The 13,195-nt window shown below is 45.1% G+C and overlaps 1 protein-coding gene across 7 annotated transcripts in view; it reads right to left on the reverse strand.

Annotated features, from left to right (window-relative positions):
* NAV1 (neuron navigator 1) overlaps positions 1-13,195 on the reverse strand; it is a 313,603-nt gene that overhangs the window by 242,597 nt on the left and 57,811 nt on the right. For 6 of the 7 annotated variants that reach the window (XM_077335060.1, XM_077335063.1, XM_077335062.1 and 3 more), the window contains exons 2-3: positions 1,947-2,808; positions 1,195-1,298 (exon numbers count right to left, since the gene is read on the reverse strand). In XM_077335060.1, the coding sequence (XP_077191175.1) occupies positions 1,195-1,298; positions 1,947-2,779 (937 nt within the window). In that variant the 5' untranslated portion in view covers positions 2,780-2,808. Of the gene's footprint in view, positions 1-1,194; positions 1,299-1,946; positions 2,809-8,105; positions 8,275-13,195 lie in introns of those variants that run through there. The other variant, XM_077335061.1, reaches the window with a different exon arrangement.

The following is a 13,195-nucleotide window of genomic DNA, read 5'->3' on the forward strand; positions in this document are numbered from 1 at the left end:
TGTATGCCAACTTTTCTCTCTCTGGATCCCATTCTATAGGAACTAGTTTAGGTAGATCTTGATAGTTTCATCTAGGAGCTCTCCAGTGGTGTAATCCTGACATGCTCTAGACAAATGATCAGGTTGTACTGTGTGGTTATAATGGACCATTATGATCTTAAAGTGAAGTTCAACAGATTTGAGCTGTTTTGCTTCCACTGCCCCTAGTTGAGGCAAACAGAAGGATACTGGTAGCAAAGGAATGCAACTTATGTTTTAAAAAAGATAAGTGAAACTGCTCTTACTATATTTATAACTTGCTTGGCTATATAACCTTAAGAGTGTCACTGCACTGCACTGGCTTCCAGTTGCATTCTGGATCCAGTTCAAGGTTCTGGTCTTAAACCTTGTGGCCTTATGCAGGCCTAAGGGACCACCTCTCCAAATACATCCCTTGGAGAGCTCATCGATCAGCAAATGCCAACCCGCTGGTGGTCTGCAGCCCCAGAGAAGTATGCTTAGCCTCAACAAGAGCCAGGGCCTTCTTGAACCTGGCCCCTGCTTGGCAGAAGGAGCTCCTTGGGGAGCTCATAGAGTTCTGCAAGGCCTTCAAGATGGACCTCTTCTGCCAAGTTCACAGTTGAGGCCAGTGGAATGAACTGTTATAAAACGTATAAATGGGGGCTTTCTCATCTTTCCCTGCCCCCTCCCCTCCATTGGGCTAGCAGTTTGTAATCCATTTTATATTGATTTATATTAAACTTTTAAGGTTTTTAGGGGTGCTTCCAACATAAATCTTTGTATCTTGGTTTTTAAGCTGACTGTCTCACCAACTGTATGTTGTTCACCAGCGATCACAAGGGGGTGGGGTATAGCAGCCTCATAATAAAAAAAAATATCCCAGCATTCCCCCTTGTTAGCAACAGAAAGTTCTTGACTGTTTTATCAGCCACAATCCTCCGCAACCCAAATATTTGTTAACTGCTTGCAAATTCCCCTCTGACAGCTGAGGGAACCTGGATTTAAGTGTGGTTCAGAAAGAATAGGATCTGCTTCCAAGCACTTGCCACTTGTTGTCCAGTATGGCCACACAGATGGCCACCAAAGTTTACATTCAGTGCTTCAAAGGAGACCTCCCCGCTCCATCAGTCAGTTAGAGCCATGCACCCTGATCTTTCCTCATCAGGAACAATTAAATCCAGCTCTTCTACTTACCCACACCTCTCAAGCTGAGATCAGGGCCTTCAACAGGGCTGGGGTGCTCATCACATGCATGTTCCTCTTTAGAGAGGCCGGTCCTCTCCTTTTCACCCTGTCGCCTGACAGCAAAGAAAACACATCTAATCCATGTTTCTCCAGTTAAAATATTCAACTACATAAGCAGATCAAACCAAAGGGTTGTCATCATTCAATTCATTTCTCAGTAATCTGGGCAGATATATTCTGCAGAGCCTAATGTGCTAGTCACCTATGGATATGATGCCTCAATGCATCAGTGGAAAAACAAAAAGGCTAGAAATGCACCTGAGTGCTGCCTTCCCTACGATGGCTGTCGGTCACAAAATGCATTCAAGGTTCTGCAGTTGTGGAGGCAAAAAGTCCTAGGCAGGGCTGAGGCAAAGGCAGGCCTCCTCCTCCCTATTGGCTGTCTAGAAGTCTCATGTTGCAACAGTAAGAGATCTATAAGCTTTATTTAAAAAAAAAAATTAGCAGCAGCTGTACGTTCTATACTTTAGCTGTCTTTCTTTTTCTCCTGGGGGAGGAATTCATGGAGAAGAAGTTAAATTAGGGGAAAGACACATAAGGGAAAGGTTTAGCATCCCATCCTCCAGAGATCCTCCTATGCTTTTCAAAGCAGCTACATAGAATAGGAAACCATATATATTAAAAATCATAACAGGCCTTAAATAATGGACATTGGTAAATTTCTCTAAATCTGCTTTGTTATGCCTAGTTTGACCACTCACCGATAGTGGAAAGGGGCCACCGTGGCCATAATGGGATGGTTGTGTTGAGGCACAGAAGGAAAACTGATGGGTCCAGCGTGCAGGGCAGGCCCTTTATTAAGGCTGCTTGTGTCCAGTGAGATGACCTGAGGCTTCTCCTCCACCTTGGACATCCCACTTCCTTTCCAGGTGGCTTCTGAAGCCCACTGACCTTTCACGGGACAGCTCTGGGGTCTCTTCATGCTGGGTCCTTCTGAAGGCCTGGATAACAAAGTCTCACTGTACAGGCTGAGATGAGAAGGGCTCTTCCCTGGGAGATGAGAGGTTTTTGTAGGCTCAGAAACTGAGTTGGGCTTCGCAAGACTCTTCTTGGCACTGAGGCTGGTACAATCTTCTCCATGCTTTGGGGTGTCTTTCCCTTTCTCTGTGGCTTGAGATGCAGGTTTTTTGGCTGGTCCATTGGCTCTGGGACTGGTCTTCTGTGTTCCCCGGAGGCTGTTGCAATCAGACACTGTGCTCAAACTGAGACTAGATTCCGTTCCTTCTGTCCCACCATGATTCTCAGCCCCCTCAGCTTTCTCCTGTCCAGGGCTTGCGGCTGCTGGGGCCTTGGGGATGATCTTCTGCTTGCATCCTTTGACATTACCACTGCCTGAACCAACCAGCCCCTTTCCGATCCTGGGAGAGGATGCCCTTTGGGAAGGAACAGCTCCCACAGTGTTTTGCCTTGGGGGCAACTTTGGAGATGCTGCCAGAGTGTGTATCTTGCTGTGGGATGCAGCTCTGGGCACAGGGATTGAGGAGGCATAATGGCTACGTCCAGCTGCGTTCACATTGGCTGTTCCATTCATCATCAGCAAGCCTTGGTTGGAGGAGGGTCAGTCTGAAAAGAGAAACACAGAAGTAAGACAGTGGCTTTAGCAGCCAAGTCTGTCTACCCAGATACATAACCTGGCATTGGGATAACAAGGAACGGGTCAGATTTGCTGAGTGGTTTTCCACCTCAACCACCCCAAGAAAAACAAACACACTTCTACTTATATCATTCAAACACACTCAAATATTTTCTATTATTGATTTAATGATGATCAATAGTAAGAAAGACGCATTCTGTCTCAAACGGGCTCTCACTACCCCTTAGGTAATAAAGATTTTTTTCCCATTAGCTCCACTGGAGAGCTGTCAGTTAATGGCCAAGATAGAACTGTTCCAAAATGACTTGTACTGTTAGCTTTTTAGCTTTTTAGCTTTAGCTTTTTAGTTTTTTTTTTACTGTATCTGAAGACATGGGTTTGCACACAAAAGCTGAGACTTTGAATAAAATGTTATTGATCTTAAAGATGCCATGGACTCAGACTTTGTTCTGACCAACACCGCTTCCCATCTTGATCTATTTTCACTACCTAATGAAACAAGCTGGGTAGAGAGAGCTTGAGCCTGAGGTAGGCCACATCCAATGGCCAGAAGCACAGTGATTTTCTCTCATTTCGCACAGACAAGACAGATAGTGAGCCTGCAGTTATGCATGGAGGAAAGGAGCACACACTAGAGAACTGCCAAGTCACAGTTTAACTGCAAAGATATGTTGTGCGAAGAACGCAGTTCCCTGGGATGTAACAATGCTGAATTCAGTTTATTATTTCAAGAGAGCAGTAGCTGGACAGATACTTAACTTGGATGCTTTGGGCTGATCCAGCACTGAGCAGGGGGTTGGACTAGATGGCCTGTATGGCCCCCTTCCAACTCTAGGATTCTAAAAGGAGATATGCATGGATGGATTTGATTTTTCACACTGCCACAAAGGAGAAGCATTCGAAAAGTGACCGAAAACCCATGCCACACCACAACACAACTCATGCTTGTCCTGATATCTGGCCCTTCTTTTTTGTTTTGTGACCCAGGATCCCAAACAAACTCAGATAATTTAGGATTTGCTTTTTCATGAACAGTCTGAGAACCCTTAATTTTTCTTTTCCAGGAAATGGACATCATGCTGGTTTATAGGGGAATGCGTGGATCTTTTGAAAGAGGCTCTTTAAAAATTTATGAGCAACTCGGTTTCATAACTTTTTAAAAACGATAACAAGGTTTTACAACTTGACTGCTGCTAGTGTTTGCCCTTGGCAGTCTTTGCTTTAACAATAGCAACCTCAAATTATATAGTTTCTGTTAGTACCAGAAAAATTGGAATTCCATTACCTACTGCTAAATGGTAAGCAGAGTGTTAGAAATTCTGGCAGCAAAGGTCTATAGAGGATTCTTTCTGAGGTCAGATCTAGGGGTATGATTCTCTCCTTGAATAAGAGATGCCCAAGGTATAACTGATGAACCCGTCTGTGCTTCAGGATAAAGTATAAAGCAGCACAAACCTGTGCTTCAGGCACAACTATGCTTCTAGAGATAAGTAACAAGACTTTGATTAGACAATATGTCAAATGCAACCCATTGCATGTTTAATGTGTGACTTTCATACAGGGGAGGCAGAACAGGAAGAAGGACAACTAGCCTGCCCCCTCGGCCCTGCCTTGCCAGTGAAGAGCGGGAATGATGCCTCCATGTATGATCAGAAGTCAATAACCCCACATGCACTACTTTAAAAATGAGCATCAGCTCTCAAGTTTAACCTATCACCTAGTTCAGTAGCACATTTTGCATGAAGATCCAATCTCCAACCTCTCCTCTTAAAGGGCTTTCCAGCAGCAGGGGGAGGAAAGGCCTTGTCTTCAGACCTTGAACTGACCTTAGTCAGTGCTGAGTTCAGTGGACTTTTGAGTAGCACCTTGTATCAAATTTCTGATAGAAAACTGCTTAGAATTCATGGTTATTAATTGACCATGTCGATAGTGTAGAGATGGAGGCCTTCTCATTGAGTCCTTTTCTATTAGCATAGATTATCCAACAGAAGACCAACAAAATGTAGCTCACAACATGCTGAGTTAAGCCCTGCAAGGGATACTCTGGACCCTGGGGCTCCACATAGTCATGGCAGCCTATATTCAGCCCACATGAGCTCAACTCAGACCCTTGGCCAAAGGATATATTGCTACTCCCAAAGGAATCTTTAAGAACCAGGTGACTCTTTGATGACTATCTAGAGCAGAAATGGCCAAACTGTAGAGCCCCAGTTGTCCATGGACTACAATTACCATGAGCCCCACTGTAGCGCATAGACAGCTGGAGAGCCACAGTTTGGCCACCACTGATTGATTTATCTAGCAGACACACATGGAGAAGACATCTGAGGAAAGACGTCACACAGGAGGTGGTTACTGAACATAGTTTGAGGACTATAGCACATCTTTATTGTGCATAACTAAATGGTTACAAAAGGATTATTGTTTTCAATATTATTTTTTTAAAAATGGGGAAAGTGGTTCTAGCCCAATGCTATGTGGCCAATGCATTTGCTCAGAGGCAGAAGAATGGATTTCATTTATTTTCTTATTTATTTAGATCCTACTTTTCTCCCTAATGGAAAACCAATGCAGCTTACCACATCCTCAGAACCACAGCCCTTAACCTAAAGTGTGGTGTTGCTGGCCCTAAATCACCCATCAATCCTCCATGGCAGAGTGGGGATTTGAAACTGGGACCTACAGATCCTAGTCTGGCAGTCCAGCCACTGACCATGCTGACTCCCACAACACACTGGCTCTTCGGAAAGTCTGGAGACTTGGCAAGGTCCCAGAAATCCCCACTGCATAAGAGCAATGCCCTCAGGACACCAACAAGGGAACAACAAGGGAAGCTAGGAAAGGGGTTAATTGGCCAGCATAAACCCGCAGACATGGATGAAGAAGCTGTATATATAAAACAAAATAACTTCACGAAGAGTGAACTACCAGTGAAACTATGTCAAAGGCAATGCGGTAAGTGAATGGAAACCATGTTTACCAAAACAGCATTCATTTGTCTGTGTCTGGAGATGAAGCATCAAACTCTTTTGCAAGAGGGGTTTTTTTTTGTTTGTTGGTTTGTTAGTTTTTTTACAATGCCTTTGCACATACACAGCATTTCCAAAATATCGCCTTTCCTACGCCCCCTCTTAGTGTTGTTAAAAGCCAGGGAAAACCAGAAGGATTTGAGGTTATTCAGAGGACACTGAAAACGCTGCTTCACTTCTGCATTTCCATTACACCAGCAGCTCTGACTTAGGACCAGGGCAGCTGGGAAGCACAGTCTTCTACTGGCTCTAGGAATGCGATCGCGTTACAAACCTTTGTGGCTGCAGCTAGAAAACCCGCCAGCTACAGACAGCTCTCTAGACCATTTCTGTTCTCTAGAAATCCAGCAGCCAGGGGCAAATGTTAGAAGCTATGGAGCTCAGCATGGTGAAAAAGAAGGGGGGGATGGACAAGCTATTTTACCCACATCAATATTTCAGCCTCCCCAGCATACAGAACTTAACCTCTGCAGCTTTAGTACTGTTCTGGAGATAACGGTATTGATTTGTAGGCTGGGTGGAAACACACTTCCAGAGATAAGCCCAATTTCGCCTGCTCTCTTTTGCAGACAGTTCAAATGATATAAAAATGTCCAACCACTCAAAACCATAAATAAGTTACAGCAAACCTCTCTATTCGGAAGCTGTCATCGTATATCATGAGAATCATTTGTGTCGGCTTGCCAAAAGAAACCGAATCAGCAAAGAGCCTTAATCCATGAACTCCGCAAGCGTCATGCTGCCCCCACCAGGGTTTCTTGGATCGGTATGTGTTTCTGGGGAATCCTAATAAACATGTAGACTACATCCATGAACAGGTCAATGACCTTTAGAATACAGAGTGGCACACACTGTGAAAACACACATGACACATGAAGCCATACAACTTTCCTGCTACTTCTCTGGCAGTGGCCTAATCACATAAGTGATCTAGCAAATGAGAAGCACATGGGATAGGTCAAATACAGGGCTTTTCCCCACCTGCTCAATACTAAGCTAGGCGGGATTACAAAAAATTGTGCTTAAAAATTAAAAGTCATAGTTTTATTTGCAGCCCAGCCGTTTCAAAATAACCTACTGCTTCTCACAAATGATCTTTCTGATAAAGAATCCCTGAAAATACCAATATCACTGTTTAAAAAATTGCAACAAATGAATCAAGACTAATTCATTTGGGGGGGGGGGGTCTGGGAAAATGCCACAAAATAATTATATACTGGATAGAAATCCTGTTTAGAACAACTAGTGACTATGGCCAGCACAATCCGTAAGTAGATCGAGTGATAAGTAAATCCTTCAACCGAAGGTTCATACAGGGGCAGCCAAATTAGTTTCTTTTTATTTTTTACAACACATTGTGGAATCGAAAACAGTGGCTCCAAGTGGCAAATATAACAGGTGTTCTACAATGTTACAGGTGACCCGTTAACTGACTGCAGGACTACACACAGACCACAATCACTCCAGCAGTGTCTTAAGCGAGGGGCCAAGGGATTTAGATCCTGTTCTAGTTTCTGTCGCAAAACTGTACAAATGGAGACATCCTAAGCAGGGTCACGCCCTTCAAAGCACACTGGCCGAGCATGATGCAGCTCATGTCTGCACTGTCAGTTTCTTATCTGTAGGAAGGGGGATGGCAGGGGCTTGCTGCAAAACAATCCAGCTCATTCCTTCCCCAGCCACCTTACAACCAAAGCTTTGTTCATTTCAAAAACAGGGATGAAACTAGCAACAGGTATTTCATCACATGGACCGCATAGTCGCTCTGCGGCCATAAAAACAAATTAAAACTTTCTGAGTACCCCAGGATGGGATTTGGAAAGATGCACATGCCACAGGCAGTTGCCATAGGTACCGTAGCTGCTGTTATCCATTATAAATGGGTACCCACTGGCCCCCGATAACCCAACCTTGTATGATCTTCTCAGTGAGGTTTTGATGCTTCTTCCCCCACCAAGGTCCATTTCTAGCCCCTGCCCTCTTGTCTCCCTATGGGTCTCATGGAGAGTCACTGTTCCTCCTGCTGCTTTGGGCCTAACCAAAACCTCAGAGCTGCACGTGCTGCAAACAGCTTCTGCTCTGAGAAGTGCTGCCTGCTCTACTACAGGACTTCCTGCATTGCAGCACCCAGCACTGTAGCTCATGCTAATCACACTTCCTGCATTGCAGCCCAGCACTAGATACCCTTGGAAGGAGCAGCCTGGAGGAAGGGCAGGGAGGAAGGGGAGAGGACTCACCCGAACCTTGGTCTGTGCAGCCGCAGCTCTCACGCTTCAGGTCCTTACATGCAGGAATGCAAAACCTGGGAGTTCAAATCCCATTTCTCACCAGATGTTTGCTGACCCAAACATCCTCCTCTCACACACGGCATCCTGTACTGCCTGCCAGCAGTCACGGCTAGAGCAGGGGGGGAGGGGGGGTTGCATGCTCTCTCCAAGTCTAAGCCAATTTACTTTGCTAAGCCTTTCTGGTGCAGGCTCAGCTGCCACTTCTCAGACCACCAGCCATGTATCGATAGCTCCCTCCGATGAAACTCTTCTGCGTTAAAAGAGCCCTCTCCTATCTCTTGTTTGTCCCAGTCCTCCCTTCATCTCATTCCTTCAACAGCTCTCTTGGCTCCAAGCTTGCTGCATCTGGAAGGGCAGGAAAGAGGAAGAACTCGTTCTTCCAAAGGAAGTTTGCTCCAGTTTTATGACTCTCCCCCACAGTCTCATTTGCTCAGAAGCTATCGTTTTGCAAGAACGATTCTGGTGAATGAACACATCAGACAAGGGGAAGGTATCAAGTTCTAAGTTGACACGCCATCATGACCCAGTCACTTATCTCTCCACCAATTTTCCTATTACATAAATTTATTGTTTGATTTGATTTACAAAACTGGTATGCCACCTTTCTGAACTTACATGGCCCACCAAGGCAGTTAGCCTTTTAAAGCATGCATGCACAGCAGAGCCACATTTTAAAACCAGTAAGATTAACTCCACCAAACACATATCATTAAAACTAAAAAACCCAGATTTAAAATACATAAGGTAAAGGTAAAGGTATCCCCTGTGCAAGTACCGAGTCATGTCTGACCCTTGGGGTGACGCCCTCTAGCGTTTTCATGGCAGACTCAATATGGGGTGGTTTGCCAGTGCCTTCCCCAGTCATTACCATTTACCCCCCAGCAAGCTGGGTACTCATTTTACCGACCTCAGAAGGATGGAAGGCTGAGTCAACCTTGAGCCGGCTGCTGGGATTGAACTCCCAGCCTCATGGGCAAAGCTTTCAGACGGCTGCCTTACCACTCTGCGCCACAAGAGGCTCTTAAAATACATACAAAATATTAAAAACAGCCATGAAAGCACTGTTTAGAAAGGAGGGATCACTGAAGGAATACTGACTGAAAAAGAAAGCCTTTGCCCACGGCCAAAGACGGCAGCAGAAGGAGACAGACACATTTTCCAGGAGAAAGCATTCCAGAGCTTTGATGGGATGAACACGAAGACTGCAAATTTGAACCTGGGTCTCCCAGATCCCAGTCTAAAGCCCTAAGAACTACATCACACTGACTCTCAAATGAGTCTAGAAGAATATTTGTGTTCTAGTGCAGGGGTACTGTGGTCCTCCAGATGTTCATGGACTACAAATTCCCATGAGCCCCTGCCAGAAAATGCTGGCAGAGGCTCATGGGAATTGTAGTCCATGAACATCTGGAGAACCACAGGTTGACTACCCCTGTTCTAGTGAATTCAATCAGTTCTTTCCTTCATTAAGAAAATCTTCCAATATGATTCAAATCTTATGGATCCTAAAGTGGAGAGGTGCTGAGTGAGCAGGACAAGCTTTGGCAGCCAAAGATGGCTTTTGCTTAGTCCAAAGCAGCATCAAAACCCCTTCCCAGCTCCTCAGATGCCTCATTCTTAGATTAACCTCATAGTGGCCCAGACGGGGCATACGAAATAATTGTGCAACCGTTCATCTACCAAAACATGCACACACAAACTGGCAAAAGGGCAATCATCCAAGTATCTTAGGCATATGAAATGAAGTCATATTAAAAACTGCATGTATCAAAATACCATATGTGAATATGCTTATGTGACAAAATAAAAAAGAGAAAATGACAGAAAAAGAAGTCCTCCAATAGATTTGAACATATTTAAAGAAAGTAGATATTTTCATCTGGGTGTAGAAATTCTTTGCATTTTGGCTGCTACTTAAGGAGACTAAAAAAAGATGTGTTCCTGAATATATTAAGATTTTCCCAATGCGTTCTTGACATGTTTGGAAGCTCAGGTTTCTATATATGAAGTAGAATCCCATGAGGAATTTTGAAATGGATCTGGCAGACTATTGTCCCACTGAAAAGGAGGTCTGCAAAACTGGACTGTTTCCTGGAGTGTTGACAAAATTATGGGCCTGGACAAGAATTATAATTTCTATGCCTATTTCTCAAGCATGGCCCCCAGCTGCAGATATCTAAATCCACAAATCGGGGTCATACTAACACTAGACAGATTTTTCTGTAAACTTGAGGGATATTTCTGAAAATGGAGGGATTAAATTCCCCTCAAAATAAATAGTGTTGTTGTCTGCGCATGCGCAGGTGACACACTTACCTTTCTTTTTCAGGGCTGGTGGTGGCATCCGGGAGCCACTCCAGATCCAATTGTGGCAATACCTGGAAGCCACTTTAGACCTGGTGGTATCACCCTGCAGGAGCTGCTCCAGGGCCGGGCTTGTAGTAGCTTCCTGATACGGCAGCTCATGCAGCCAGTAAGGTAAGGAAAGGGGGAAAAGAAAAGGAAAACCTGTTTTCCTATGCCCTGCTTTTTATTACCTGAGGGAGTCTCAAAGCGGCTTACAACTGCCTACCCCTCCTCTCCCCACAACAGACACCTGTGAGATAGGTGGGGCTGAAAGAGCTCTGAGATGGCTACATGTGGAGGAGAGGGGAATGGGTCTCCAGATTAGAGGCTGCCACTCTTAACCACTACACCAAACTGGCTCTCAAAGAAAACCAGAAATTGGGGGGGGGGGTGTTTACAGAAAGAAAGAGCTGGGGAGGAGTAAGTTGACAGAGAAGGAGAGGAAGAGAAAGAAGGGCGGGGGGGATATTGCCAGAGGAGGTGAAGAGGTGAATGGACAGAAGAAAGAGAAGTGGAGGAGATTGATAGAGGAGGAAGGGGTGAGAAAGAGGGGTAAGAATGTTAAAGATCGAGGAGAGAGAAAGAAGCAAGGGGGAAGGGATGCGCCCTCCCCAGAAGTTGAAGTTCCTAGAACTTGAACAGTTCTGCAGGAGCTCCTCTGCCAGAATCCATCATCTTCCACTGCCCCCCCCCCAGCCTTCCTCCTATGAAATTAACATCCTAAACATTCCATTCATGGGTCCATCTACATGTTAGGGTTAAGAATGTATTGTTCACAATGTTTATTACTGTTCTGTTATGATCTATGGTTACTAGTTTTCTCTGTATTGTTCTTGTTCTATGTTCCATCTGAACCACCCTGAGCCTTGGGGGAGGGTGGTATATAAATGTGATAAATAAATAATAAATTAAAAAATAAATAAAGTTTCTAGCCTAGGAATGCTCAGACCAGCTTAGCATAGCAGTTAAGAGCAGTAGACTCTCCAGGTTTGATTCCCCACTCCTCCACATGCAGCCAGCTGCATCACCTTGGGGCCAGTCACAGTTCTCTTAGGGCTGTTCTCACAAAGCAGTTCTCTTACAGCTCTCTCAGCCCATCAACTTCACAGGGTTTCTATTGTGGGGAGAGGAAGGGAAGGCAATTGTAAGCTGCTTCGGGTAGTGAGAAGCAGGATATAAAAAACAACTTTTCTTTATTCATTTATTTATTATATTTATATATCACCCTCCCTGAAGGCTCTTCTTCTCTCAAAGCCCTCTGGATATAGAGGAAGATGGAAAGATGAAATTGACACGGAACACACAGCCTCTGGGTTTGCCAAGCATTGAATAAAACCAGAAGTCTGAAGTTCTGCTATGGCCTGGTCAACAGAGCACTGTCTTTTGCCAGTTGCACTTCAAGCCACACCTCAAACCAGCTCCAGCTGCTGTTGAGAGTTTCTAGTCCTCCAACTGCTCCCCCTCCAAAAAAAAAAAAAAAACCTTCTAATACTGACTGCTTAAATGTCTTGGGCTGAATTATCTGGTTTACCAGCAGCTTCTGGCAAATGAAGCATTCCTGCTGCGGTGCCCAGGCAAGTTCTGTACCTGTCACTGTCCAAGCACTGAAAAGTATTAGACCTGCAGCCAATGAAGAAATGAACAACACTGTCAAAGCACTGTTCCAGGGAAGGTGACAACGGTGACTCTTTCCCAGGGGAGATGTGAAGGTTCTGACAGCAAAATATGAAAGGAGAAGGAGAGCGCGGGGCCAAGCAGAAAGAGAGCACTGCTGACGTCACGGAGGCTCCCACGTACAGAGACAGCCTGCTAGAGAGGTGCTCCCAAATCAGATGCCAAATAACATTGGGTTATGCGGTGTTGAGACTGGTTAGATGTCTAAGTGAAAAGGAAAATATAGGTCAGGCTTTCAGAGTGCATCAGAGGATACAGCACAATGAATTGGTGGGGGGGGAGAGAAAAGGGGGGAAACCAGGTTAATAGAATCTCTGTAATCCCAGAGTAGAATCAAACTGACAGTGTGTTTAATCTTCAAAAAGCACAGCATACTCTGTGAGACCTGGAGCACGTTCTCTGCTATGGTGACAGATTTTGTATTCCCCCCCCCCCCTCCACACACTTATACACACAGGGCGTTCACTAAATTAACCTGAAAATCTAGTTTCCCGCAGCCCTTGTGGCTTCAGTCATCTGATCAGCAGGCCTGCTCAAAAGGACGGGGTGAGGGCTGATCAAATTATGGAAAGAATTCCACAGACAAGATCTAACTGTTCTCCGAGAGAGGCAACAATAACACAACTTGATTATGCGGAAAGATAGGATCACAATGCTCCCTTCATGCGGTTTTAATTAGGCAAGAAGGGCAAACTGCTGCCCCGAGGGAGACAGCAAAAGAACGGAAAGCACCCAGAAAGGCAAAGCACCCCACAGAGAGGCAGAAGAGGCTCCCATTCTATTTCATCACTCCCAAATGCCGAAAAATGCTGAGTCAATTGCAGCACCCAGATGGCCATTCTGAAGAGGCATGGCATGTCTCCAGGTCACACCTGCTCCCAGCTGAACCTGCTACTGGCATCTCTATCCCCTGCTGTCCCTGCCTTGAACCCTCTGTTTAGTCTTCTAATCCGCAGTGAGCAGGGAAACAATACATATGATGCAGCCCACAGAGACAGCATAGCCCTGTCATCAATGGA

Source organism: Paroedura picta, chromosome 4 (assembly GCF_049243985.1).
Source record: "Paroedura picta isolate Pp20150507F chromosome 4, Ppicta_v3.0, whole genome shotgun sequence".
NCBI lineage: Eukaryota > Metazoa > Chordata > Lepidosauria > Squamata > Gekkonidae > Paroedura > Paroedura picta.